The 25,923-nt window shown below is 47.7% G+C and overlaps 1 protein-coding gene across 1 annotated transcript in view; it reads left to right on the plus strand.

Moving 5' to 3' along the window:
- Positions 1-25,923, plus strand: part of ptprz1b (protein tyrosine phosphatase receptor type Z1b) — a 42,139-nt gene that overhangs the window by 5,541 nt on the left and 10,675 nt on the right. Inside the window, exons 2-8 of the mRNA XM_030114072.1 lie at positions 11,040-11,108; positions 20,903-21,082; positions 22,687-22,838; positions 22,910-23,005; positions 23,088-23,154; positions 23,234-23,391; positions 24,068-24,218. Coding sequence (XP_029969932.1) covers positions 11,040-11,108; positions 20,903-21,082; positions 22,687-22,838; positions 22,910-23,005; positions 23,088-23,154; positions 23,234-23,391; positions 24,068-24,218 — 873 coding nt within the window. The remainder of the gene's footprint in view (positions 1-11,039; positions 11,109-20,902; positions 21,083-22,686; positions 22,839-22,909; positions 23,006-23,087; positions 23,155-23,233; positions 23,392-24,067; positions 24,219-25,923) is intronic.

Genomic DNA, 25,923 nt, shown 5'->3' on the forward strand with positions numbered 1-25,923 from the left:
CCGATTATCCTGTAGTGTGTGCTGGCCTTTAACGTTCACCCCAGTCCAGAATTTCTGTGGGTGTTGGACAATCAGGAACCATTAGCTTTTCTGTTGACGTTAGAGTTTCCTTTATCTTCCTGCGTGATTCCTCTGAACTGCTCGCACTGGAGACGTGTTCAATCATGACTTTAGTTTACAAAGTCAGGGTGAGAATTCAGAGTAAATTATCTAATCACTGATGAATGTTGAGCAGCATTCAGTCTTTCCCTTTGTGTGTTAACGCCACTCGTTTGCCACTTCTTTGTATTTGGATTTTACTTGTCAACAGAATGTTTATCCCTCGGTTGGAGATCCAGAGAGTCTCTCCTCTGACTCTCCACTGCATTCATGACTTTTACAACTGTTGTAAATAACAGTGAATTCAGGTTATCTCAGAGCTTTGAGCAGAAGGTGTAAAAGACTCGAGGTTCCTTGAGGTCGGAGTTCGAGCTGCTTTGACGGACCCATAGTGAGTCTTTAATAGAAGGAATTCCAAGGATAAACACTGTTTCATTGAATTTTCGTGGTGGTATTTTGCAGCATAGACCTCTCTCATAGTGCTCCCTCTGGTTATGAAGCTTCACATTTCTCTGCAATAAAATACAAAGGAAAGAACTGCTTTGTGAGATGCGTCCATAATGTTTTATAACTTTGATTCTCAGCCAGACTGGGTTTTTCCATAAGGTTGACACCATTTTCTCTGTCTTATTGCTTGAACCTGGCAGTAGATATCTTGAGTTATGAGGCTTTTTGTGAAACTAAATAGTGACTTTAGGTCAAAACAGAGTTTAAAATTGCAAATAAAAAGTTACTGCAGCTCAAAAGGCAAATTTAATGAGCTTTAAACAGTCGCTTCATGAATTTAAGAGTTCTTTATTTGAGAGGCGTCTTGTTGAAAACCGGCATGAATGCGTTAGCGAGGAGAAGGAGTCTTAAATTAGCAGGAAAAACTCAAGACCTCCCAGAGAAAAGCCATTAAAATTCTCTCCAGGAAAACGGCCACGGTTCTGTCGCCGGGTTTCTCAGGTCCCGCCCTGCTCACCGGTTTGTTATTCAGGCCGGCGCTGGAGCTCGGTGGGAACTGCGACCAATCGGTTTGATGAGAGTTAATGGAGGCTTGTCTATTGCTTTGTCAAGCGTGGAATTCGGAGACAAGCGGAGACCAAGTTAACTGGATCCCCGGCGCAGCAGAAACTTTCTTTTTTTTCCCAGGGAGAAGGTTCATTAAGGGGCTGCGGCTGTGACCAATCAGCGGTTTGAAAGTTGATTAACCCCCACCCCCACCAGCCGACCACCTCCTTGTAAGTTTGTGGATGCGTGCTTGCATTTCTGTGTGTGTGTGTGTGTGTGTGTGTGTGTGTGCGCCCGCGCTGCCAGACAAGTGAAGAATTGGGGGCGTGACCCCGCCGTGAAAAATGGAGAGGAGAGGCGATGCTTTTGTATCCATGGCGATGAAGCGGGTCGGAGCAGGAAGCCAACAGGAAGTCGGAGTGTTCCACACGCCGCCCGCGGGGGGGGGGGGGGGGGGGGGGGGGGGGGGGCTCCTCTGTTGTCATGACGCTGTGAGGCGTTGCCGCGGAGACGCTGGCGATTTGAGCTGAATGCCGCTGGGAAGCGCGCTGAAGGGATCCTCCGGTGGAAGCACGTCGTCCCAGCCTCGGACACTCGTTGGTGACGATGAGTTGACTCATTCTGGGGCCGAGCTGCGTGGAGTTTGCATGTTCTTCCCGTGCAAGTGTGGGTTTTATCCAGCTACTCTGGATTCAGATGCTGTCAAACTCATCAGCCGGGGTTTGAACTGTGTGTGTGTGGAGTTTGCATGTTCTCATTGCTTTAATCTTTGCTTTAATGACTCTCAACGATCTGAAATAAATGCCAGATCTCCCATCTTTCTTTGTTCATCTGCCCTCTTTAAGAAGTGATCCGAGCTCTCTGATCCCAGGGAATCTTTAAAAAAAAAAAATAGAAAAAAGGTCTGGTTTTCCCCCACCGGGAGCTTATGCTTCAGTTTGCAGCTTCGCTCTGCAGCCGGATTACTAATCACACACGTGCGCGCACACACTGCGCAGCAGTTCCTCAATTTGCGGCGGAGCAGATGGAAATGGTACATCTCGCTGCTCTAACTAGACAAGCAGATTAGTGAGACACGCGCGCGCGGGCGGGTGCGCGTGCACGCGCACACACGCGGAGGCAGCTCCCGTGCAGTCATACGTGCCCAGCGGATGAAACCGTGACTCTCTGCCTCCGTGCACGACCAATGGAAACGGAGGAACTGGGCTGAAACATGGAGCGCTCTTCTGGGACACACACACACACACACACACACACACACACACACACACACACACACAGGCCTGTGCCAACCGGATTGCTCTCTTCAGTCCCCTGTGTTTTCTCCCCGATTTATGCATGCGTGTGGCCTAAATGTCACCTCGCATCACACACACTCTCTCCCCACCGTTCACACATGTATCCCTGCTTTTTTCCAATAATTGTGTGTTGGGGTTCTGTGTGTGTGTGCGCACACGTCCCTGTGCATGCGTGTGCATTCGTTTCCCGTGTCCACACGCTGCATTTATTCATGGCCTCCAGAAAAGACGTGTCCCTCTCGCGCCCGGCTCGCTTTTTGCGGCTCGTAGCCATGATTTGAGGTCGGCCCCCCTTCAGGGCCCGTGCTGCTCACGGCTCATCCCAGATTCCCCGTTTTCAGAGGAAAAGCATGCCGACGCAGCCCCTCGACACCTGGCCGGGAGCCAAACCGGCCGTGTTTGGGGGGGCTACAAGAGGAGGACTGCGGCTTCAGGAGCTTGGAAACGTTACACTTAAGCAGGATGGGAAAGACGAGAGCCTCTTTAATTTAACGGACATGGGGAAAAAAAAATCCTAATTGCTTTTGCTTTCTGCATCAGGCTTTTGGATTTAAACTGAGATTGTTTGGTGTGAATGTGTGTTATCGGCAAGTCGAACTCGTGAAACGCGCCGCCGTCTTGCACAGATTCGCGCTGGCCTCGTCGTCAGCCACTCCTGTGAATCTGGTCAAAGTTGAGCAGAGTTTAAATAACAGAAGAGGCTTCATTAGGCTTTTCTCGAACCAAATGGCTGCGAAGGCATTCGAGATGCCCCCCCCCCCCCCCCCCCCCCCCCCCCCCCATCCAGAGCAGGATGTTACCTGACACTGTGTGTGTGTGTGTTTTAACCCTCCCCACTTCCCAGCTGTTCTTGCTGCATTACCACCTCCAACACGGCGCCCCACATTCTCACGGTCACCTCATAAGACACACACTCACAAGATCGAGTCTCTTGTTTGGCCAAATCGAGAGTGCAGGCGAGATGCTGCACAAGCGCTGTTGTGTACACACACACACACACACACACAGATTGTGGAGATAGTCCTGTCTAAGGTTTTATGTTGCAGCTTTAATGCGCTCCTGTCCCTGAGGAACAGCGCCGGACTTGTTTAGCACCCAGAAACAAAACCCTCCATTTAATGTGAAGCCTAATCTCACCAACTCATAACCTTTAGCTCTGCAGAGAAGTGCATATTCTACACTCTGTATCCTGTTTTCCTCGCCATGTAGAAGCTGATCTAACCTCCAACATCCTTGAAGGCTCCAGCATCTGACTGCTTCGTCTCCCTGCTGCGGACGTCGCCGCCGGATGGCGTACAGTGCGACTCGCCGTGCGATCGGGCGCGTCTCACCTCCGTTTGGTCTCTCTCTCTCTGCATGTGAACATCCTGCTCATGCTTTGAAACCGACAAGCTGAAGCAGACGGGCCGGATGGCGGAAGCGGTGAATTTGAGAGAAGCCGAGCGCGCTAATTCAACCAGCTGACACTCCAACACAGCTGAATGCTATATAAGCTATAGTGTGGCTCCCTGGAGCCCTGTGTGTGTGTGTGTGTGTGTGTGTGTGTGTGTGTGTGTGTGTGTGTGTGTGTGTGTGTGTGTGTGTGTGTGTGTGTGTGTGTGTGTGTGTGTGTGTGTGTGGGGTCAACAGGTGTCACGTTTTATGTGACGCGGATGTCATGTGTTCATCAGTGTTTTCACTCTGTCTGAGGCTTTGTTTATGGAGTGAAGAAAAGCTTCCTCCCATGCGACGACAGGACGACCATTTTTTATTTCCATACACTGAGGAGAAAGTAGTGTGTCAGTTATGTTGTAACGTCTTGTTTCATCCTGATGAGCTCTGATCATAGATTATTAACTGTTGCATGTTCTTTGTTCTGTATTTTAAAGTCCAGAGAGGATGAATCTCAGTGAATTTGAACTCCAGCAGACTTTCAGTCGACCACCATTGTGAGGCTGAAGTTAGTTTATTAATAGCTGTACTTACAGAGCGTTTACTGGACAATACTCACATTGGCATAATGGCGTCAGACATTTCTTAGAATTGCTTTTTTTTCCCCCTCATTATTTCAGAGCTGCTTCAGTGTTGTGTAGAATAGCTGCTAAAGCAGGCGTTACAGCTGCATGTGGTGTAAATGGTGCTCTGCTTGTTAGTAACAAACGGTGTAATCCTGCACAAGCCACAGTCGAGGAGCGGCAGCAGAGACGGAGTCCCAGTCTTTTAAAATGCCGCTGTGTTAAAAGCCCAACTTTTGAGCCGTCGCTGCGTGAATGAAGCCTTGGTTTGAGGCTGTCGTCTCGGAGCTGCACATGCTCAAACCGTTACGTATTTCACATTACTGTTATGAGAATACGAGGGAAATGTTCGGACTCATTCATCCCTGGACCCTCAGAGAAATCTCAATCTCTAATCTACACTCGATTCTCCACTTGGAACCAGCCTTGTGCATAAATTGCGTTCAGCTTCGCTTCTGTTGTTCATCTTAAAGAAATCTCCTCGCGGCTGCCGCTGCTGCCCTGCTGAGAGGCTGATGTCAAGCTTCAGGCATCCAGTGTTATGTGTCGGAGCGCTGTGATGGGTTCGAGTGCCTACGCTCTGGATCTGACACCCGATAGAGGCAAGATCCAGCTCTAAACATTTTATACAAGCTTCAATTCCTCAAAAATATTCCATCCTACCAACATTTGTGATCCCTAAACGTCTCATTAAATCTAAAAGTTAGAATATCCGAGATCTGAGCTCACCTCGCGACGCTGACTGCTTGTTAAATATAGAATAGGTTTTTCCACTTTTGCACCTTTATGAAGACTTTCTTTTAAAGGCGTCTGAGATTTGCCGCCCTGGAGTGTGTGCTCTGTCAGCCAGCAAAGTGTGTGAACGAGGCCCTGCTGGGTACCTGCAGGTGATGGAGCGTTCGCTGTTCTTTAAGATCTTAAGGTCAAAATTCATTTGTCCACAGTTACAAATGAATAACACTGACTTTACTCTGGATTGCTGGCTGCTTCCTGTACTTGCAAGTCTTGCAAACGAGGTCAACGTACCTGCGGATCATCAGCGCGCTTGTTAGTATGCAAATGTGAGCGCTTGGCACGAAGTGGCTGTGTACCTGAAGACTGCTCATTAAGGCGGCGGAATAAAAGCTTTAGAGCTTCGAATGACTGTTGGTCCACTTCCACAGCTTCCGCTGCAGCGAACCGCAGCTCCCTGGCACTCAGTCAGTCTGATCTGAATTTAGTTTTAACGAGATTGAAACGATAAGTGCCTTAAATTAGAGTTTAGACGCATCGACGCTCCAAAACCCCTCCAGAGGATTTAACTCCCGTTGTTTGAACACACGGGTTTTCTGCTGCTGAAACAACAGAGCTCCATTCGATATGAGAGCCGTAATAACACCTGCCGCTCAGGATCACTTTTTTTATTGGTGTGTAAAGCGAGCGGCGGCCGATTCCCCCGTCCCGGGGATTCAGGCTAAATCAGCCCCAGGAGTCTTGTAATCCAACACGGTGCTATTCATTAGTGTTCAGCTGGGACCGGCTCACTCATCCAGGGCCGAATATTCAACCCCCCGAAGCATTTCCACCCCCGCTTAAAAAAAAAAAAAAAAAAAAAAAACTACCCATCCGTAGTTGACGTCTCACTTCAATTTACAAGAAAGGCAGAATTTGGAATACCGATGCGCGCCACTCGAATTCCTTGCCTACACGCCTACGTTTGAGCGAAAGCAGAAAGTGTTTGCCCCCCTCTCAGGGGCCCGCCGGTAACTAAAGACGGCGGCGAGGAGGTCACGGCCTAGCGGTCGCACTGGAACGGCCGATCTCGGCACTTCATCACAAAATCGCCCGTGGAACGAAAAGCAACGTGACGGATCGAAGTCAGAAAGGTTTCATTTTCCTGACAGTTTTTATTGAGATCTACGGCCAGCCGGATTGTATTTCTCCATAACAGATTTTAACTGGTGTAGAAATTTACTACATACCATTAAACTATAGCTTTACGCTCACCTGCTGCTCCGTCAGGCACACCTGTCTCGGTACAAACACACAAATCACAGCGTTTTACAGCGAAAACACGGTGTGAGCAATACGAGTACCTGGGTTGGAGAAATGAGGCAGAACCGACGCCTCGGCCTGACAGCGACCCGACGGTCGGGCGCCCGGCGCTCGTCAAAACCGCTCATGCTAATCCGCGGGCCGCAGTTCAACAGATTACTGTAACAGATTCGGGGGGAGCGAATCCCATCGGAATATTTGGCTGCCACGGATTTCAACGCGACATAATTGTGTGAGTGTGGCAGCGGTGAAGCCGCGCAATTGTTGGAAACCCTTTGACCTTTACTTGGAGGAATAAAACGCCATCCGGAGGAAAACGTCTTGTTCCCGCTGCAGTCGCCTGGACCTTTAATGTCGGGTCCTGGGAAATCTGATGAAGCGCACGGAGTGCAGATGGGTGGAAAGAAAAAAAAAAAATCAGTGATTCAGCTGTGAGATTTATGCATGACCAGCCCGTAGCGATGAAGTCCCGCCACTATCTGCTGCGCTGCTTTTCTCTTTCACAGACCGGCTGAATCGCCTCGTCCTTCTCACTGCCTCGGATGACTGACAGCCTCACAAGTCTCACTTACCTGTACGACCCCGGAGCGTCCATCAGAAAGCTTTCTTTTTTCACTTCACTCGGTCGAATGAGGTTGAATTTCCCCCACAAAAAATTCAAAGGCTGGGCTGACAGCGCCGTGCGTGGGAGCGCGAGGTGTTTTGGTGCATTATCCCGTCACATTGTGATAACGCGTTCGCGTCCGCTCGCAGGAAGTCTTCCCGCGCCTCGAGCGGCGACGCCGCGCGGAGATAACGGGTGAAGTGAGAGACGTACCGACGCGAGGAGCGTCCCCAGCTGCGCTCAGCCGAGGATGTTATGGTTCACAGCCAGCGCCCTGGAAGCCGCGAGCGGCGCCCTCGCGGCTGCATCTCTGTTGCGTAACTGTCTGGCTGGAGCATCCTTAATAAAATTAGTGCTTTGCTTTATCATTGTCACGGCAGCTGGGCCGTGCATTGGCAAGAACGCAGCGATACTGTTAGTAAAGGGATTTATTTATTGCAATAGTGATGAATTTGTTGAACATATTATTTAGATCCATCATTTTAATCAAGACATCTCCCGTGTCTTCTTGGTTTTATATATAAAATGCATGTATTCTCTGTTGCTTTATGCACACTGGCAATTTTGAGCACTGCACCAAAAATGGAAAAAGTTACTGGACCACAGCTGTTGCATAAATCACGGGACACAACTTTCACATCACAACCGTGAGTCGGACTGAATGTAATGCAGCCCATGTGGGATTAAAGCGCTGGTGTTTCTTTTTTCGCAGCTGAGAGTTCAGCAAGAGTTTAAAAACTGTGTAAAAGAGAGAGAACAGCCTGCTGAGTGATACCTGCGTGGCGCTGATGCTGCGGTGGGACTTCAGCAGAGAATGAGAGCCATGTGTGGCGTTTCAGTGTCTCCACCCACACTTCAGCGCAGCTCAGGAACTCTGGTTCCAGCGAGTGCGACGTTTCAAAGGAACTCTTACTCAACGATCGAGCCGGGATGCATCAGCCGACTGACCTGAATGAAGGGACAGCTGATGTCCGACTGCGTCCGTCTGGCTCGCTGCTCACAGTTTTGTTCACCAGAAGCTGAGGCGGATGCTGTCTTTAATGAGCTCCCTTCAAAGCTTTAATTCAAATACATTTTATGAAAAACTGAATGCAATAATAATCTATTCCCAACAGAGCAAAAGAACAACTGAACAGAGAAAATGGAAAATAAATGGAAAAGTTGTTTCCACTGAATTTGATGGTACTAATATCTCAACAAAGTCAGTCAGCATAGTGTACGTCCACTTCCAGATCTCCCATCATGCACCACTCAGCAGTATCTACGAGGCAGACTGCTCTTTTTTTCCCTAGGATGATGAAGCGGTGACTCATCCCACCTCTAATCGACTAGTACTGTCTGCATTGGCTGGTTTGATCGGTTAATGTCTGAGTTTACCTCGCAGCATGAGGGCTGACGGGCCAATCAGAGGCAGAGGATGATGATTCCAAACGAGGCCAAAAGGGTCCTTAAAAAGTTGTTGATTTAAAACTATACCGTCTGATGACATCCAAGATAATTGAAATAATGTCTGTGTGTGTGTGTGTTTACGTGCGCACAGGGTTTCATGATTTGCACCAATTAGATTAAAATGCCTCACGTGGCGACGTTAATGAAAGCCATTATCGATTCGGCTGCCTCACAGTTGACTTGGCTCGTCTCCCCGCTCTTCGTTCGCCGCCCTCGTGTATCTTTCTCATTATTCTCTCGCCGTGTTGTCATTACATGGGAATTTACTGGGAGCAGTCAGAATGGAAATTGCTTTTTTTTTTGGGTAAAAGAGAAGTGTGTAACACTGTTTTTAATGGCGTTTTCTCTTCAGAACAGAGGACTCCGTCGAGCAAAAAAACACAGAAATCCCATTTCCCCCCCAACTTTTGACATTCCTCCATTGAACCCCAGACATATAGTGTATATAGGTGTGATTTCGCACTTGTTGGAGGTTCTGGATTCAGTCAGAAAAAGGAGTGATGACGTTGAAGTCTGCTCTCGTCCTTTGAGATCCATAAAAATATCAAAGAGGTTTAAAGGTTGAAAAGCATTGAAAGTCTTTCAAGGGATCGGTCAGTGAGTTCAATGATGTGCAGATAAAGAGGGAGAAACAATCAGAAAGAAGTTCATCTTGTTTCATGTTTATTCGTCGTTATTCGGACTCAGAACGGTTGTTTTTCTCGGTTGAATGAGTTCCAGAGTCTTTGATTCAGACCAGTGAAGACGCTTCAGAAGAAGACGTCGTACAGGCTGCCGAGCGCGGAGCGGGAAAGCGTCTCCAGCTCGGTGTGGTTCTGCAGCCGCGTCTCCGTCGGCCTGTTGAATATTCCTCACGAGGAAGGTTGCGCGGACGACACAGAGGACGGTTTGTTTTCGGCGCTGCGTTTATTCGCTCCCACATATGTGGCACTCGGAGTTATTTACCCCGCGTGCGTTCCCCCCACTGCGGGACGCGGTAAACAATGGGATTACTGGGGTTTCATGTGCGCCACGTGGACGGACTTAATGTTAAGATGGGAGTCATCTGTGACCTAAATCTGACTCGGCGGGGCTTTCATCTTCTTGGAGGGCAGGTTTTTTTGATATTTCGTAATGCATTTTCAGATCAAAGGCAAAGAAGATGTATTGTTTTAGTCCTCTTACGCTTTTATTTATTCATGTTGTTTTTGAGCCAATTCCCTTTGTTGGTGTGTGTTACGGCGTGGCCCCTGCTCCTCCTCCTCCCGATCACACAGACCAGCAGCAGGCTTGTCAGAGAGTCGTTTATTGTTTTCATTGGATAAAAAAAAGAAAGAATATAAGCTTTAAACCTATATTGGCCCACATACCATGTGCCAGGCTGCATTTATGGGCGTCATAAGTCACTCAGTAAACATCCATCCATCCCTCCGTCCGTCCTGTTATTGTGACTGTGCTACATTCCCACCATCAATACTCTCCTGATAACGTCGCCGTCGTTGCACCTCACACACCAGCTGCAGGTGAAATTGATTGCACTGTGTGTTTGTTAATGGACGGCGTCGTTACGGAGTGTGTCGTCTCCCAAACTCTATCAGCGGGAGGAGAAAATAGTTAGCACAAGAAAGAAGCGGGAGCTGTGCAGGGTTCTGTGTGTGTGTGTGTGTGTGTGTGTGTGTGTGTGTGTTTGCTGAGAAACGCCCTCGAGTGTCGCGAAGACGGAGGAGTTTGCCGCGGACGGACAAAAAGCCATTAGTGAGTGTGCAGCCGGTGAGCGATGGCGGGGATCCGATCGGCACGTAGCGCTCAGACAGATACAGACACCGACGCTGCCGCTGCATTCATCATTGTTCGCTCGGCTGTCGCTGAGTGAAAATTACTGCGGTGTAATGGATAGCTGCGTGTGTGTGTGTGTGTGTTTGCCCTGAGTTGACTCCCTTTGCAGAGTCCGAAACACACTTGTGGAGTCTGGTGGATGGAGGTGGATCAGAGCTCAGATCAGCAGAGTTTAAAGCCACATCAAGAAGGGTCACATTTACACCCTGGAAATAATGTAGTGAAACCTGAGCCTTCGTCCAGTTTGGTCTCGGTGGAACTGGAGCACATTAGAGGCAGTTCTTTCCTGAACCCGGTGATCTGCTGCGTCACTCGGGTAATTATCCCGGAGCGACCGGACGCTGCGTTCCCTTCCAGCCAGATCTGTTCAGCCCGATTCATTTCAGAGGCGAGTTTATCCAACGGCGGTTCAAAGAAATGAAAATGGGCAGACGACTCAGAGCAGACCTGCATGCTGTGAATACTGATGCTGTTGTAAAAGGTATAATTCTGTCTAATTTGACGGGGCTCGCAGAGAACAGATCGCTTCTTGTGCTTGGTAGTTAAAGGAAAAACAGAATATTAACAAATTAGGTTTGCGGTCTGATAATGAATGGAGCCGGTCTGTCTCCCGGGACGACCCCAGACCTTCTCTGATCATGTGATCATCTTATTAACCTGCCACTGCTTCCATTTCTGTGTTTTTTTTATGATTATTATTATTATTTTTAAATTCAAAGCCATGCTCATGATGTCCCTCTGTGTGTCTGACAGTTGTGGCAGCAGAGCCGCTGGTCCAGGGCCTGAGGAAACTCCCGGAAGACATCGACTGGTCGTACTCAGGTCTGTGTTCACGGTTTCACCCGCCGCCATGGTCAATTAGATTAGATATGAGCCGCTTTAACTTGGTAAAAACGCTCAGACTTCTTGAGTTTTTTTTAGAGAAACAGTGGAAGGCTTGGCGTAGACCAAGCGGAAGCTTTCAGAATCAGACGGCAACAACGCCGTCAGCTGAACAGTCCGAATATCGCCCGAACTGAAGGAATTATCCGCCGACATCTCCCCGGAGAGAGAGAGAGAGCGAGAGAGCGAGCCTCGATCTGCCTCGGACCATATGGCTCCGCGACACGGGCTAACTCAGCACCGAGCCCCCGCCGAGCTAATCCGCCGTCCGCCAGAGACGAGGGCCGGACGGAGACAGACAGCGACCGTCCCAGAGGGACAGATTAGCTTCTTACTGGGGGGGGGGGGGGGGGGCTGGACGGGCCATCAGCGATCCAAGTGCGGAGCTATTAGTCTTATTAACCTGCACCCCTAAAGAGCCGGCCGCCGATAATTGACCGGCGCTATTTGAAGCTCATAAGAGCTGGAAGAAGAGCAGACCCCGTCGGGGGGGGGGGGGGGGGGGGGGGGGGGGGGGACGCGCTTCTCACAGCCGTCAAGTATAAATCAGGCCGGTAATTGTCTCGTCATCCTGCTCCATCTGGTTTATTGATCTGACAAGCTGTAAATTGGTAAATTGAACTGGGTTTATTCTACGTGTTGAAGCCGGTACTAAAGACGGAGTTTAGCATAGTAAGCGGCCATTTTTTTTTTCCCCTCTTGGGAGAACGTTGCATGCTGGAGAAGGTCTTTGAAGCCGAACCTCTGAGCCGCTTGAAAAGGGAAGCTCACCGTTACAAAGACGAATTTTCCTCCCACAGTTAAAAAAAACAGTGGTTTGGATTTTATGAACAAGCCGGAACATTCAAATTCAATCCGAGCAGGCACAAATTAAAAAAAATAAATAAAAAAGCAATGCAGAATCAGAAAAAGCAGAGCTCAAGAGTTTCAGACAGAATCCTGAGTCATTAATGAGTAATCGCTGCTCTTTTTTTTTTTTGGTTAAGAAGAAAACCCTGAAGCAAAACAAAAACAAGGAATTGGTGAAACACAACACGGTACAAGCCATTCATGAGTGAAACAGGAAGTATCTTAATTAAAGGCAAAAAAAAAAAAAAAAAAAGCTCGCCAAGGAGAATCGACTCGGTGTAACAAAAAGCTATTATTACCTCAAATTTAATTACAGCGGCGGATTAATTGCTTTTCATGGGTCTGAACGTGCACTTCCATCAAGTTCGCATCCAGACTTTAATGTGAAGTCTGGTCATGAGCCAAGCTGTAATGGGTGCCCTAACGCGGTCACACACACACACACACACACACACACTGATACACACTAGACTGTAGTTGATCGCGCTTGTTCCCACTCATCTCTGCCCGTCTCCAATAAATGGATGCTCGTGTATTTTCTCCTCGCAGATTGTTTTCTTCCCTCCTGTCAGATCTTTACAATCAATTCCCCGGCGCAAACACGCTGTTCGTCAAAAAAATATAAAAAGGGAATAGTTTTCCCGTGTGCGGCGGCGCCGTATCGGCCATGAATGATGAAAAGCTGGAAGTGGAGTGGATACACCGTTTCCTCCTCCATTGTTCCTCCTACTTCACTTTTCTCCCCCCTTCTGCTGCAATTTGAAGTTCATCACCGACTCCGTGCCCCACCTCATTTGCATTTACTGTAACTGTAGCCCCGTGTGTGTGCCTGTGTGTGTGTGTGTGCGTGTGCCTTGTTTTTCCCGAGCGTCTCCGTTTCTCGCCCTGCGCTGCACGCTGAGCCGTGAGTAAAAGCATTAACATGTGAAAGGGACGCACTTCATTGTGAGGCACCGTGCACAGCGTTTTAGTTGGGTCAGAAGTGGGAGGGGGGACAAAAGGGAAGTGGAAGAAAAGAGAAAGGGGGGGGGGGGGTGCACAGCGGAGTGAGTGTCTGGGAGAAGGAGAAAGTTTGAAATTAGGCTACATCCGAATCACAATGCCGCTTTTCAAAGCGCCTGCGTAGAACAGACCGCGGCTGTTCGGTCAGATTTTCCACCACGGGTTTAAAATTTTAAGTGACTGAAGCGCACAGACATTGTTTTAATGAAACGATCATCAAGTTTATACAAATAATGCTCACATGCTTGAGTTCCGCGGAGAGTTTGCCTCATTAGTGTGCAGCCAGGCTTCAGGAAACACACTCTTTTCAATACTGTTGATGATTTTTTTTTTTTTTTTACCTGAAGCAACATTCAGTTTTTGGTTCTCAGGCCTCACAAACTACAAACTTTGTTTTCCACCTGCTTCGGTTTCCACCTGCCTACTCGGAGCATCTGTCTGTTGAAGTTCTAAAACTTTCCCAGGAGAGTCAAACTGTGACTCTGGTTTGGTTTAATTGGATTTTCTTTCCTTTTTTTTTTTTTTCTTCTATAAGATCCAGACTCGGGTTTTGCAGCAGACTGATGAGAGCAGTGTGGTTGAACAGTTTGTTGACTAGCTGTGATACGATCATTTAAAAAAAACCTGAATGCCTGGACTTCCTCCTCCTCCTCCTCCTCTTCCTCCTCTTCCTCCTCTTCCTCCTCCTCCTCTTCCTCCTCTTCCTCCTCTTCCTCCTCTTCCTCCTCCTCCTCCTCCTCCTCCTCCTCCTTCACTGTGTTGTCTTCATCATTCCTCTCTGCTTTGTCTCCAGGGGGTCCCTGGGAGGATTCTGCCTGGAAGACACCCCTTAGGCCCCCCATCTGCCCCACACACACACACACACACACACACACACACACACACACACAATCCCCTGGAGGGACATAAACTGTTCTGCTTGTATAAAGATTTCTTATTACTTCTCTGAGTTTCATTGAATATATTCCACTGGAACAGACTCGATCACGATGCTAAGTTGTTGTCGGTGCGCTGTATGAGGAGAATAAGATAACCCAGAATGCAAACGAGTCAGTAGTTCCTCAGAACTGACTCATTTCAGTGTTTTTTCTGCTTTCCTCTGCTCTCTGTGCCGGTCTCTCCACCTCCCCTCTCGTCCTGATCCAGCTAAACCATCGCCGGGGGCCATGCAGGCTTCAATACCACCCCAGCGCTTTGTCTGAGGAACACACACACACACACACACACACACACACACACACACACACACACACACACACACACACACGTACAGGTTGCTAATATGAATACTGCTTGGCTGCCTCAGCACGTCTATGAAATTCATGCCTGGGCTTCCACAGCGACGTGTCGGAGAGGAGAAGTGGCCTGTGACAGCCGCAAATGATTCCTGTTTCCGCATTCAGTGTCCGATCACACACTCCGCTTTCCGGGGGAGCATCCCGAGAGCGCCCGGCGTCGGCGCCGGCCGCCGCTCCTCCTGCGGCGGCGTCATTAGGACGGAGAGAGGCCGACTGATGGCTTCGTCTGGACTCGTCTCAGAGGAATTCCCAATGAGAGGAGTTCTGGTCGTCTCATATGCGACTCTATAAATTGCCCCAACACGAGAATGTTATTCTGTATTGATCAGCTGATTGGCCAGAGGATCGAGTGGAGAGCGATCCGTGTCACGCTCCGCCGCTCCCAAAAGAAATCAATTGGTTCTGCTTTAATGTCTGATTGGCCGTCCGTTCAGTCTGTGAATGGAAAAACTGTTTGCTTCCCTGATCACAGTTTGAATTAAAGTTTCAGCGTCTCGCCGGGCGGCGAGGACTTGAAGCCGAATGCGTGATTCCAGGGTCTCTCATCCAGCTCGCTGTGCCTTTCCACTTTCATCTCCTGCGTCTGTTGTGTTTTTTTTTTGTTGTTTTTTTTTTTGTCCTGCGCTCGCTCTTCATGTTCACCACCCACAATGTTCTCATCTGTTCTCTTAGTCACAAAATACTCTGGGCTGGCTTCTCTTCTGCTCCAGTTGCTGCTCAGTCTGTGTGTTTGCTCCATGTGGGAGACGCGAGGTAATGATGCAGAGGTGTGTGTGTGTGTGTGTGTGTGTGTGTGTGTGTGGTAGATTTCTTTATTCACAGACACTTCCCGCACTCGGTCTTCTCTCACTCGTTCATTGTCGCCGGGCTAATGAGTTCATCTGCTCTCCATCTGAACCCAAATGACTTTTACACACAAAAACTTACATTTTTTGACCCGGCGTGTTAATATTTTACAGCCTGGCTCTAATCTGCCTCTCACAGTCATGCGCTGGGCGACTGGACTCCAGACGTAGTAGAACGTAGAGTCGGTGTTTAACAGTTGAACATGCAGATACAGCAGATTGACTGACAGTTTGATCTGCGTTTATTCGCCTTTTGGGTTCCGTTCTGTTCCGTTTTCGTCGAAGCTTTACAAATATTTATGTCTTGAGACCAGTGCAGTTTAATTTTTCATCCTTGGGCGTTCAGGTTTGACTCTGAGTCATCCCGCTGCTTTTTATTATTTAACTGAGCTGCGATCCAGACACAGTCGTAGGTTTAAGTCGTGCAGATCACACTGATTCATTCTGCTCTTGAATAAAGCGGCAGGTCTGATTGTCGGATCGGGCGGCCGCCGACGGGTGTGACAGCTCGTCATTATAGCAGATCTGTGTGTGTGTGTGTGTGTGTGTGTGTGTGTGTGTGTGTGTCTGCTGTCATTCATTATACATTCACTGAGTGGTTTAGAGAGTCAGCTTCAGACTTTACTCTATACCAGCCAGTGTGTGTGTGTGTGTGTGTGTGTGTGTGTGTGTGTGTGTGTGTGTGTGTGTGTGTGTGTGTGTGTCTGAATACATTCACTGTCATTGATTCAGCTGAATAAAACCCTCTGAAGTCTCGTCTCACACAGACGTACGGCTCTTGTTCATCCTCTGCATTTTACAGCCGACTGAGATGAAACAAAACGCCGTGACTGCTCTTTATGGGTTAAATCTCATCTCTGATATTAAGCCTTCTCAGGGTACTCCACAAATAATCTATATACTCACTACACACACACACACACACACACACACACACACACACACACGGACACATATATCTCATTTAACACCTCAGTATTTACTGAGATCCTTCATAAATTGTGATGAGTTGCATAACATGAGTAGACGAGGGCTCTGCAGGCATCAGACCGCGTTAACATGACAACGGAATCGGTGCTTTAACCACTTTGCATAAACTCAAACCCAGACCTGATATTCCATATTCATGAAGGCAGATGTGCTATATGTTTGATTTCTGTTATTTCTCGAGTCACTCAGACGCAGTCCTCGCTGAGCCGGCTAGTAGATGGACTTCCACGTGCAACGCTGTGTTTGAAATCGTTCGGTCTTTCTTATCCCGCATTTCAGCCAACAGACAGCCGGGACTCAATACCTGAAATACCTTTTGAGTCCGACAGGGATCAGTTCTGTTCCCTTGTTGCTCTGAACATTCATGATTACGCTAAATCAGAGGGATCAGGTAAAAAATCAACAGGTCAAAGAGAAACGAATGCCGGAGGCTTGATTAAGAGACGCTGCTGCTTACGGAGTTTTTAATCAGCCGTTTTGTGTTGTGTGTGTGTGTGTGTGTGTGTGTGTCGTGCGGAGTCCTTCATCGCTAATTAGCCTCTCGCACACACACACACGGACTGGCAGAGCCTCTGAAAGGTGACCTACACATGCCTACACACACACACACACACACACACACACACACACACACGCCGCTGAAGGCCCTCCCTCTCGGTTGCTGCACTAATTTGACGGTTTGATGCTGAAATAATTGGTTGATTGAATAATTTATAATTAGATGAAGGTGCGCAGGGTCCATATGGCGGTGTCGGCGTTTCACTGGACGGAGAGGGAGAAACAACAACAGTCTGATTAAACGGGCCAAGGATGCTCCCAAATTAGACGATGAATAAACGATTTAACGGCTGGGTTTGGTTAAAATGTTGTTTCAGATCAAAGCGCTGACGATACTCCCATCAGTCTCCTGCCTCTCACACCCATGTGTGCAACTTATCATCGTCAATTAGCCTCAAACAGAACGAAACAACAATGGAGCTCAGAGATCCTGAAAACGCAACTTTTTGAAAATGCTCAGACTCCCATCGCCGCGGAAACGGTGGGAAAAGCAACTTTGCAATCCATCAATATGACCGTCGGAACAGGCGGAGGAACCTGCCAAAGCCTAATTGGTGCATCAGCTGTGTGTATCTGTGCGTGTGACACACACTCCTCCTGTCTTTTTGCTTTACTTCCCCCACTCCGTCCACTCCTCCCTCGCCTCCATCGTCTGCTGCCGTCTCTCTGTTCTTCCTCTCGTCTCACCTCTTCCCCCTTGAGAGGGCTCGATGGCGGCAGGTAGAGAGAGCGGCGGCGGCGGCGGCGGCGGCATCGGGTGCAAATGGCTTCTGTCTCGACCACTTTAACAGCTGACTGCCCCTCAGTATAAAGCCTCTTCTTCAATTTTGCTCTTTTTCTGCCGACTCGGCCAATTGGAGCCATAAATCTGTAACGTAATGCAAAGTAAGGACATTAAACTGATTCTTTAAACTCAAAATATTCTTTAATGGTTTGTTATTGCTTAACACGCATCAATTAACAAAGTGTAAAATGTAAGAAGTAGAGAAATATATGAAAATGGAGCAAATCTACCAGTTATTTTTCATAAAATTGCATAGAAAACGTTAATATTTTAACAGATTTCTTCAGAGTAGTGGACCCAACACAACTCTGAGATCAGCGATGCTGAAAAATAAAAAGTATTGATTCTGCTAAAGTATATTTAATTTAACCTAAATGCTTTGTTAGAAACTGTTTCGCTCCTGTAAGACCGTAAATCAAACAGCAATAATATGGATGCTGTGGCTTCACTTTGTTCTGCCTCCAGAGGAACTCACACACATGAAGCGTCATTTCCATATTTAATCTGAATTCTCCTGCTCGGCGGAGTGTGTGTGTGGGTTCCAGAGTGTTTATGGCTTTAAATGAAGACTCCTTTTTCATCTAAATCCAAGTGCCGCTTCAGGCAGGTTTTCTTTTTCTTCCCTTTCTCCAGACTGTCAGCGACTGGTTGCCATGGCAGCAGCGTTATGTCAGTAGACTAACTAGGTGTGTGTGCGCGCGCGCGCGTGTGTGTGTGTGTCTGTGTGTGTGTGTGTGTGTGCGTGCATGTGTGTGTTCTCCGAAAATGTCAAGGTGGCGTCGGTGTGTCAATACCCACATCTAACCCCTGCTGCTTCATCTGTCAGCATCATATTATACACACTGAAAACAACAAACACACACACACACACACACACACACACACACTGCTATTTTATGCAATTGGAGGGAAAAAAGTGAAGCCGATGAGATGCAGATGGAATCTGAATGTAAAACTCAGCCTTGCTGTCGCTTCTTCCGCTGACGTTTAATTGCATTTTTTTCTCAAATCAATAAAGTCAAATTGTAGCTTTTATTCCTTCATTTATTCCTCACTGTCTGGAATAAATCGTAATATTGCAGTCGTCGTATACTCATCCTTTATACTCCCTTCTCCATTCATGGTAACAGTTTAAGCTTTCTAAGACTGCACCCTGCTCTAAAAGCCCCCTTTCTATGCAACATCTTGTAATTTGACACCAGCCTCATTGTAGTTGATGTGATTATTGTACGTCTGACACAGCCGCCTCTCCTTCGCCCGTGTTGCATCGATGCTCGGCGGCGGCGGCGGCGGCGGCGGCGGCGGCGGCGGCGGCTCCTCGTCTGGCCGGGAGCCGGTTCCCGGTTTTACGAGGCGGCGCCGTTCGCAGCCGGTCGGCGCGCCGCTCTCTTTGGCTCCTGCTCTCTGTGACTAATGACTCTGTCACTCTGGAATAAACTGTGTCCGAAGCCTCTCTTTCCAGCTGCTGTTCGTGGACTGAAGGAGCAGCAGTGTCTCATCGCTTCATCACTTCACACTGTAAACTGTAAACCGTCTTCTCACAAATAAACTAATATGAAAATTCTCCCCTAAGCTTGAATAAATCCTGATGATGTGCAGATTTCACTGAAATTAAATTGTAGTTATATTATTATTATATCGTATTCCACACAAATTTAATTGACTTGTACAACGAGGCACAGCTTCTGGTTTTAAATCAGTGTTTTAATGAGTTATCAGACAAAAAAATCAATTTTTGGTTCGTCTCCAGGTTAAATAATGCGTTTTGGTCATTTCTGTTTGATCGTACGTGACGTGATTCATCTTCATCTGATAAAAACGCATCCAAAAGGCTTTTCTTTTTCATCTCTTTGATGATTTTAGATTTATTCTTCCCACATTTTATGAGGACTAATTATTTCCACCTCCTCGCTGCCCTTCCGGCCTTCACTTCTTTAAACGATAACTTCAAAATGAACAGAGAAAAAAAAGCGTTTGTTAAACCCTGAAGCTGAATTCATCCCCGAATCAGGTTTTGACAACTTATTAACAACTACGTCTTGATTCTTCCCCTCTGAGACGACGGACTGCGGCTCCTGCCGCGTCTGATCACTGCTGGCGGACGCCGTTCTGCTTGTATTGACACGCTGCGTGTTTGAACGTGTCTTCGCAGCTTTAATCAAGTGTGGCTCTCAAACGAGAGGAGTCTCAGGCAGCTGAACGTGCGTGAAACAAGGCAACACACACACACATACACACACACACACACACACACACACACACACACACACGCAATCAGGAATGTGAAGCCAATACCAGTTAAATCATGTGTGACTAGTTACAGTTAAACCATCTGCTCCGACCTCATTAGACTCTTTGTTGTTACTGTAAAACACACGTGCACTCATGTGCACGCACACACACACAGACACACACACACACACACACACACACACACACACACACACACACACACACACACACGTAAACTATTTATAAGTCTCTGCTCTTTACAGCTGTGGATGATAAAGCCTTTAAAATGCAGCGTTTGGTTCAGCAGGAGGATAAATCTTTGACGTTTTAGGTGAAACTCAGTCCCTGAATATTTAATTTAATACCAATCGTCTGACTCAGGAAATCTCTGAGCGCTGAGGAAGAGGAATTTATCTATTTTTCTGTTATTCCAATAAAATCAAACCTGACGCCGAGCAGAGCGCTGTAATCACATTACTCTTACTCCTGTTAGCTTACCTGTAAAATATACCTAATGAGTGTAATTAGCTGCAAGACGTGACTGAATGTTGCAGTGAATGAACTCACTCATCCATGCCGACGTGCAGAACTTGAGGATGAATATTTAAACCGCGGTGCAGCGTGCACGGGGTGCGTGCTAATGAATGTCAAGGTGTGCCACGGAAACCAACGCACGTCTGAGAGGCAGCGATCGCGTCGGCGGATGTGAATGTAGGTTACGAGACTTGCTGCCGTGCATGAATTCACACACACACACACACACACACACACGTGCATGTTTTAGTTTTACACGTGAGCTCCAAACTCTGACATGAATAAATAATTACCCGAGCTGATATTTAGCAGAAGATCCGTGGTGAGGGGAACGTCTCTCTTTAAAATAACGCCGCTGCTGGAGCCTGTTCGATTGGATTGTTGGTGTTTGTCCTGACGCTGTTTATCTTCTTCTGCATTATTCATGGGGAATAGTGCAGCCTTGTTAAAACACCCCGTGCACGCCCATGGAGTGCGAGCAGAGATGCATCCCGAGGACACGCACTCATGTTCGACCTCCTGTTTGACCATCTGCCTTGTTCGGTGGCATCGTGTGTTCACCGCAGAACGTCGCTGCGGCTGTAATCGGCTCGTTACGTCGGGATTAACTTTACAGGAACGCGGTGCTGTGTGTCGTCGCAGGCGCCCTGAACCAGCGGGGCTGGGGTCAGAGGTACCCGACGTGCAACAGCGCCCGGCAGTCCCCGGTGGATGTCGACGAGACCTTCACGCAGGTCAGGCTGCAGTACCAGAACCTGCAGCTAGAGGGCTGGGACAGGCCCACAGCGGAGTCCACCACCGTGCACAACGACGGGAAGACCGGTACGTGCACCGGCCTCTGCCCTCCGGAGGGTTTCTGTCTCTCACCTGCAACATTTCACAAAAAAATCATGAAGAAAAGATGAATTATTAAAACTAAATGTAATTAATTTAATTAATTCAGCATTATTGACGTTGATTTTTACTTTTTTTCCCCAATAGAACAATCCCTGCTCCTTTCTTTCCATAGAAACGTGAGGAATTCAATCAATCTGAAGCAGGTTCCATGCAGTTTTAATAAAATCTGAAAGAAACTGTTGCCTCAACTTGTCTAAAGAAGCCGTCTAAAAGAATCCGGTGTCGATTCAAGCCGCTAAAGTCACATTTGACCCATTCCACAAGATACGCTCCGTAAGCTGGGTCACTCATATTGAACTCTTCCATATTTCCTCTGTCGCAGACAAAAGAGTGTTCAGGCGAGAGGAAGACGAAGTGCGGCGCGGATAGAACATCCTGAGAGATCCTAACGTCATTCTGCAGCCGTAAAGCACAACATTTTAATCCCTATAGCTGTGAAAAGAAGCTTAACTTCCCCAGATGCAAGGAAAAAAAAAACCATTTCCCAACTCAGGGGTTAATGAAGGAGAGAGATTTAAAGAGGAAAGAGTCAAACGAAGAGAGGAGGCGAGAAAGAGAAGCAAACGGAGGAGCGGAGATCATGTGGAGGGAGAGAGAGAGATCAATGCCAAGAGGCCGAGATGAAACCGAGCGGGAGGAAAGATGCATAGAGAGAGAGGAGTGGACGAGCGAGGGGAGGGGGGAGATGTACAGCCTGATAAACAAATGAAAACTGTCGGAGCTATCAGCGCCATCTACCCAATACTGATGACGGTGTGTGTGTGTGTGGGTCAGAGAGGAAATTGTGATTTTAAAGCCTCGCATAATGAAACGCAGCCTGGTTTCACTAAATTCGATATTAAACTGTGAGACACGCTCCAGTAAACAAGCTGAGCTTTAGAAAAATGATGACGTGTGTCATAAGTTCCTCTGAGGAAGTAATGAAACCGGAATTGGATTATTTTATTCTTTAGTGCGTCAAGAAAAAAAGTACAAAACAGCATTTATCAGAGATCTGTCCATCTTTAGGTGAAGGCAAGAAAAACCCACAGCGAGGCTCGAACCAGGGATATTTCTCTGTGATTTAGGTGTACTGACCACTACACCACTGCACAGCACGCTGAAGATGTTCTACTAAAGGAACAGCTTGCTAGTGAATAATTTCAAGAGTTAAGAATCCCGAACTTTGATCAATTATTCAGAAACAAACAGGCTCAGATTCTCAAACTCAGTAAAATCAAGTGTGACGTGGCGGAAAGTCATAAATATATATATTTTTAAGTTAGATTTATTTTTCGCAGCCTGTTTTCACCAGAAGAATTCTTGTGCACATTACTGCCAGACTGTCTTGCTGTTGTGAAAAATGCAGACTATTATTAAAGAACTGGTATTTCTTTGACGGCTGCTTTCTTCTCCTGCTTCTATACGACAGATCCATCCAGCGAAACGTTTCGTTGGCTCAAAAGTAAAAAAATCCTGAACCTTTTAGAGAAATCAAACAGTCCATCATATTCAGTGTGTGTGTGTGTGTGTGTGTGTGTGTGTTCCAGTGGCCCTGGACGTGGACGGGGACTTCTTCGTGAGCGGAGGCGGCCTCAGCTCCAGGTTCCGGGTCGCCAGGATCACGTTCCACTGGGGGCGCTGCAACGCCACGTCGGACGGGTCGGAGCACAGCCTGAACGGGATGAAATACCCGCTGGAGGTAAAGCGCCGTGCCGCGCCGCCTCTGCTCTGTCTGCGCGAGCGTAACACACTTTGCGTATGTGTGTGTAGATGCAGATCTACTGCTACGATCCAGATGACTCCCAGAGTCTGGACGCCGCCGTCCGGGATGGGGGGCGGCTGGCCGCCTTGTCGGTGCTGTTCGAGGTCGGTTCACCCGACGCAGCGATGCCTTGCTCAAGGTGGAAGCCATTTGACCCGGTGACCTTAAAGTGTTGTTCTCCTGCAGGTCAGCCTGGACGAAAACGAGAACTTCACGCCCGTCATCGAGGCCGTCAACACCGTCAGCCGGTTTGGTAAGAAAGCGATCTGCTGTGGCGACCTCTGACCCCCACCAGGTGGCGCTCCGCCTGACGGTTCCTTTGTCTTCGCCAGGGAAGAGCGGCTCGGTGGAAGCCTTCGCCCTGCGCTCGCTGCTGCCCAACAACACCGACAAGTACTACATCTACAACGGCTCGCTGACGGCGCCGCCCTGCTGGGAGACGGTGGAGTGGATCGTCTTCAAGCACACCGTGGCCATATCGGAAACGCAGGTCGGTGCGCCCGAGCGTCCCAGACATGAGTTTGGAAAGCCAGTCCAGTCTCAGGCTGGTTGGGGGCTTCTTCCTGTAGTTTGCATGTTTCTTCTTTTTCTAAATTCAGATTTTCTCCTCTAAACTCGAAAAGACTGAACATATTGTCGAAGCTTAACCTCGCTGAAGCAGCATTCCTTCAGTAAAATGTGACTTGATGCAGTGAAACAGATTAGGTCAGAACTTAAGCTTGCGCTCTTTGGGTTGTGATCTGGTTTGGGACGGTAACGCGGCCCGACGCTGCAGCTTCAGAGCGTTTGGATGATTCACGACCCCCGAGGAGCCGCGACCGGGGATGAAATCATCTGTGTAACAATCATCAATTTTGCAGGAGCGTAATGGGAAGTGAATGAGAGCCTGCCTGTGTGTGTGTGTGTGTGTAAGTGTGTGTGTGTGTGTGTGTGTGTGTTTGCGTGATTGAAACGGGGTGGCAAGGCGTGACACGGGCAAATCCGCGCTCGCCAAAAATAGAGCGGCGCCGTCTCTCTGAGCCTCTGCAGCGCACACTCGCACGCCTCACTTTTCGGAGGCGAGGCGGACGTGTTTGTTTCCTCGGTCTGACTCGCTGGTCTCTCCCTCCGGGCGGCGCTCACCCCGGCGCCCTCGCCGTGCGCCCTCGCCGTCCGCCCGTCCCCAGCTGGAGGTGTTCTGCGAGGTGATGACCATGGAGCAGGCCGGGTACGTCATGCTGACCGACTACCTGCAGAGCAACTTCCGGGAGCAGCAGCAGCAGTTCATGGGCCAGGTGTACGCCTCCTACACCGGCGTGGAGGACGTGCTCACGCCAAGTAGGTCGTGACCCCTGACACATACACACACACACACACACACACACATACAGATCAGAGCCACAAAGTCACTAAGAGTTTGTTAAAATCCTCAGGAAAACCAGCGTGAATTTTTTATCATGTTCTAAGTTATTTAATTGGTGAGATCAGCGGCGTCGAGCGCTGTTTTACTTCATCGCCACAAACGGCCCAGCGTCATCTTTAGTGCTCCAGACTGGTGAAATAGTGCCATAATAACCTTTAAATTCAATCGTTTGCATTTAAACCAGAGTATATGTGATGAAAATATCTTTATTTTTTTGCAAAAATCCACTTGCAACAGTCTCAACACGAAGCCAATTTAAATAAAACACACAGTTCAACCGACTGATAGAAAGTTAACCACCGGGCTGAGTGATATATCTGAATTTATTGACATTTTCTTAACATTCAGTATTAAAAAATGCTATATAAATTATATTCAGTTGAGCTTTTTGCATTTAAACATTAGCTTTATGAGTTGCTATGTTTCCCGCTCCTTCCTGCGCACTGGCTCCAAACATATGGTCCGTGGGCCAAACCCGGGACACCAGACGACTGTGCATGTAGTTTAGTCATTGTTGTAATTTTAGTTGCAGCAGAGACATTTCACTGCATTTTACACTGGGAATCAACGTATAAAATTGGCATGATGTTTAAATCATACTTATTTTTAAGGATCAATCAATTATCGGCCGATATTGGGCATTTTTCTAATAATCGGCATCAGCCTTTTTTTTTCCCACCGATAGTCAATAAAATAAATTTATTTAAAAACCTGCTCTTTGGATCATATATACAGCCGTCTCTCTCTCTCTCTCTCTGCCTTAAGTCACTACTCTGGTCTGTATAACAAGGTCCCACTCACTGCTAAATTTTGATACCAAGATGTTCACTTTTACTGCAAATGAATATCGGTTCGACATATTGGTTATCGGTTTCCATAAGTACCATTAATCAGCATCAGCCCTAAAAAAGCCATATCGGTCGATCCTTACTTATTTTGAAGGTATTGCATTTTCATGCATTTATTCTATTTATTTGCACCGAAGCATTCAGATTGGCATAAACCCAACAAATGCTTTTTTAGTGCATGCCGCATTTTTTTTTGAAATACAGGCCCATAATTCATTTAGTCCTTCTTTATTACATTTACATTTTACATTTTGACCTGTAAGTTAGAGGAAATAATTCAAGCTGGGAACATGAACATCCAAACAGTTTAACCGTTTATTTTCCCACAGATTACACCCTGATTATTGGTACAGTTAAGATAATTTAATCAAAAGCGATTGAGGTATTGATCCGTGGCTCCTTGTGAGTAACCTGTGAAGTTAAAGCAGTGGGCAGCAGTGGCCTCCAGGTTAGAGACGTAGACTTCCTGCTCTGGTCTGTTGTTAACAGAGCCGCCGTCCTCTCATTGCTGATGCTGAGCTTCATCCCCACAAGGCCGTTTAACCAGCTTTGCAGGCGAGGAACAGCTTTTAGTCCACAACACCTGTACAGCATGAAAACATTCTAATTTCAGAGGTTTTTTTCTGTTATAGTCCTTGGATAAGAAATGCCAGGCAGCAGCGCTCCATCGCTGGCCAGTGAGAGCGCTTATTGATCAAACTGTGGAAAAATTAAAGCGTTTCACCCAGAATTCTTTAGATTTTGGGTGAGAGGATCGAACCGGAGATCAATA

This window comes from Salarias fasciatus, chromosome 17, assembly GCF_902148845.1.
Source record: "Salarias fasciatus chromosome 17, fSalaFa1.1, whole genome shotgun sequence".
In the NCBI taxonomy this organism is placed as follows: Eukaryota; Metazoa; Chordata; class Actinopteri; order Blenniiformes; family Blenniidae; genus Salarias; species Salarias fasciatus.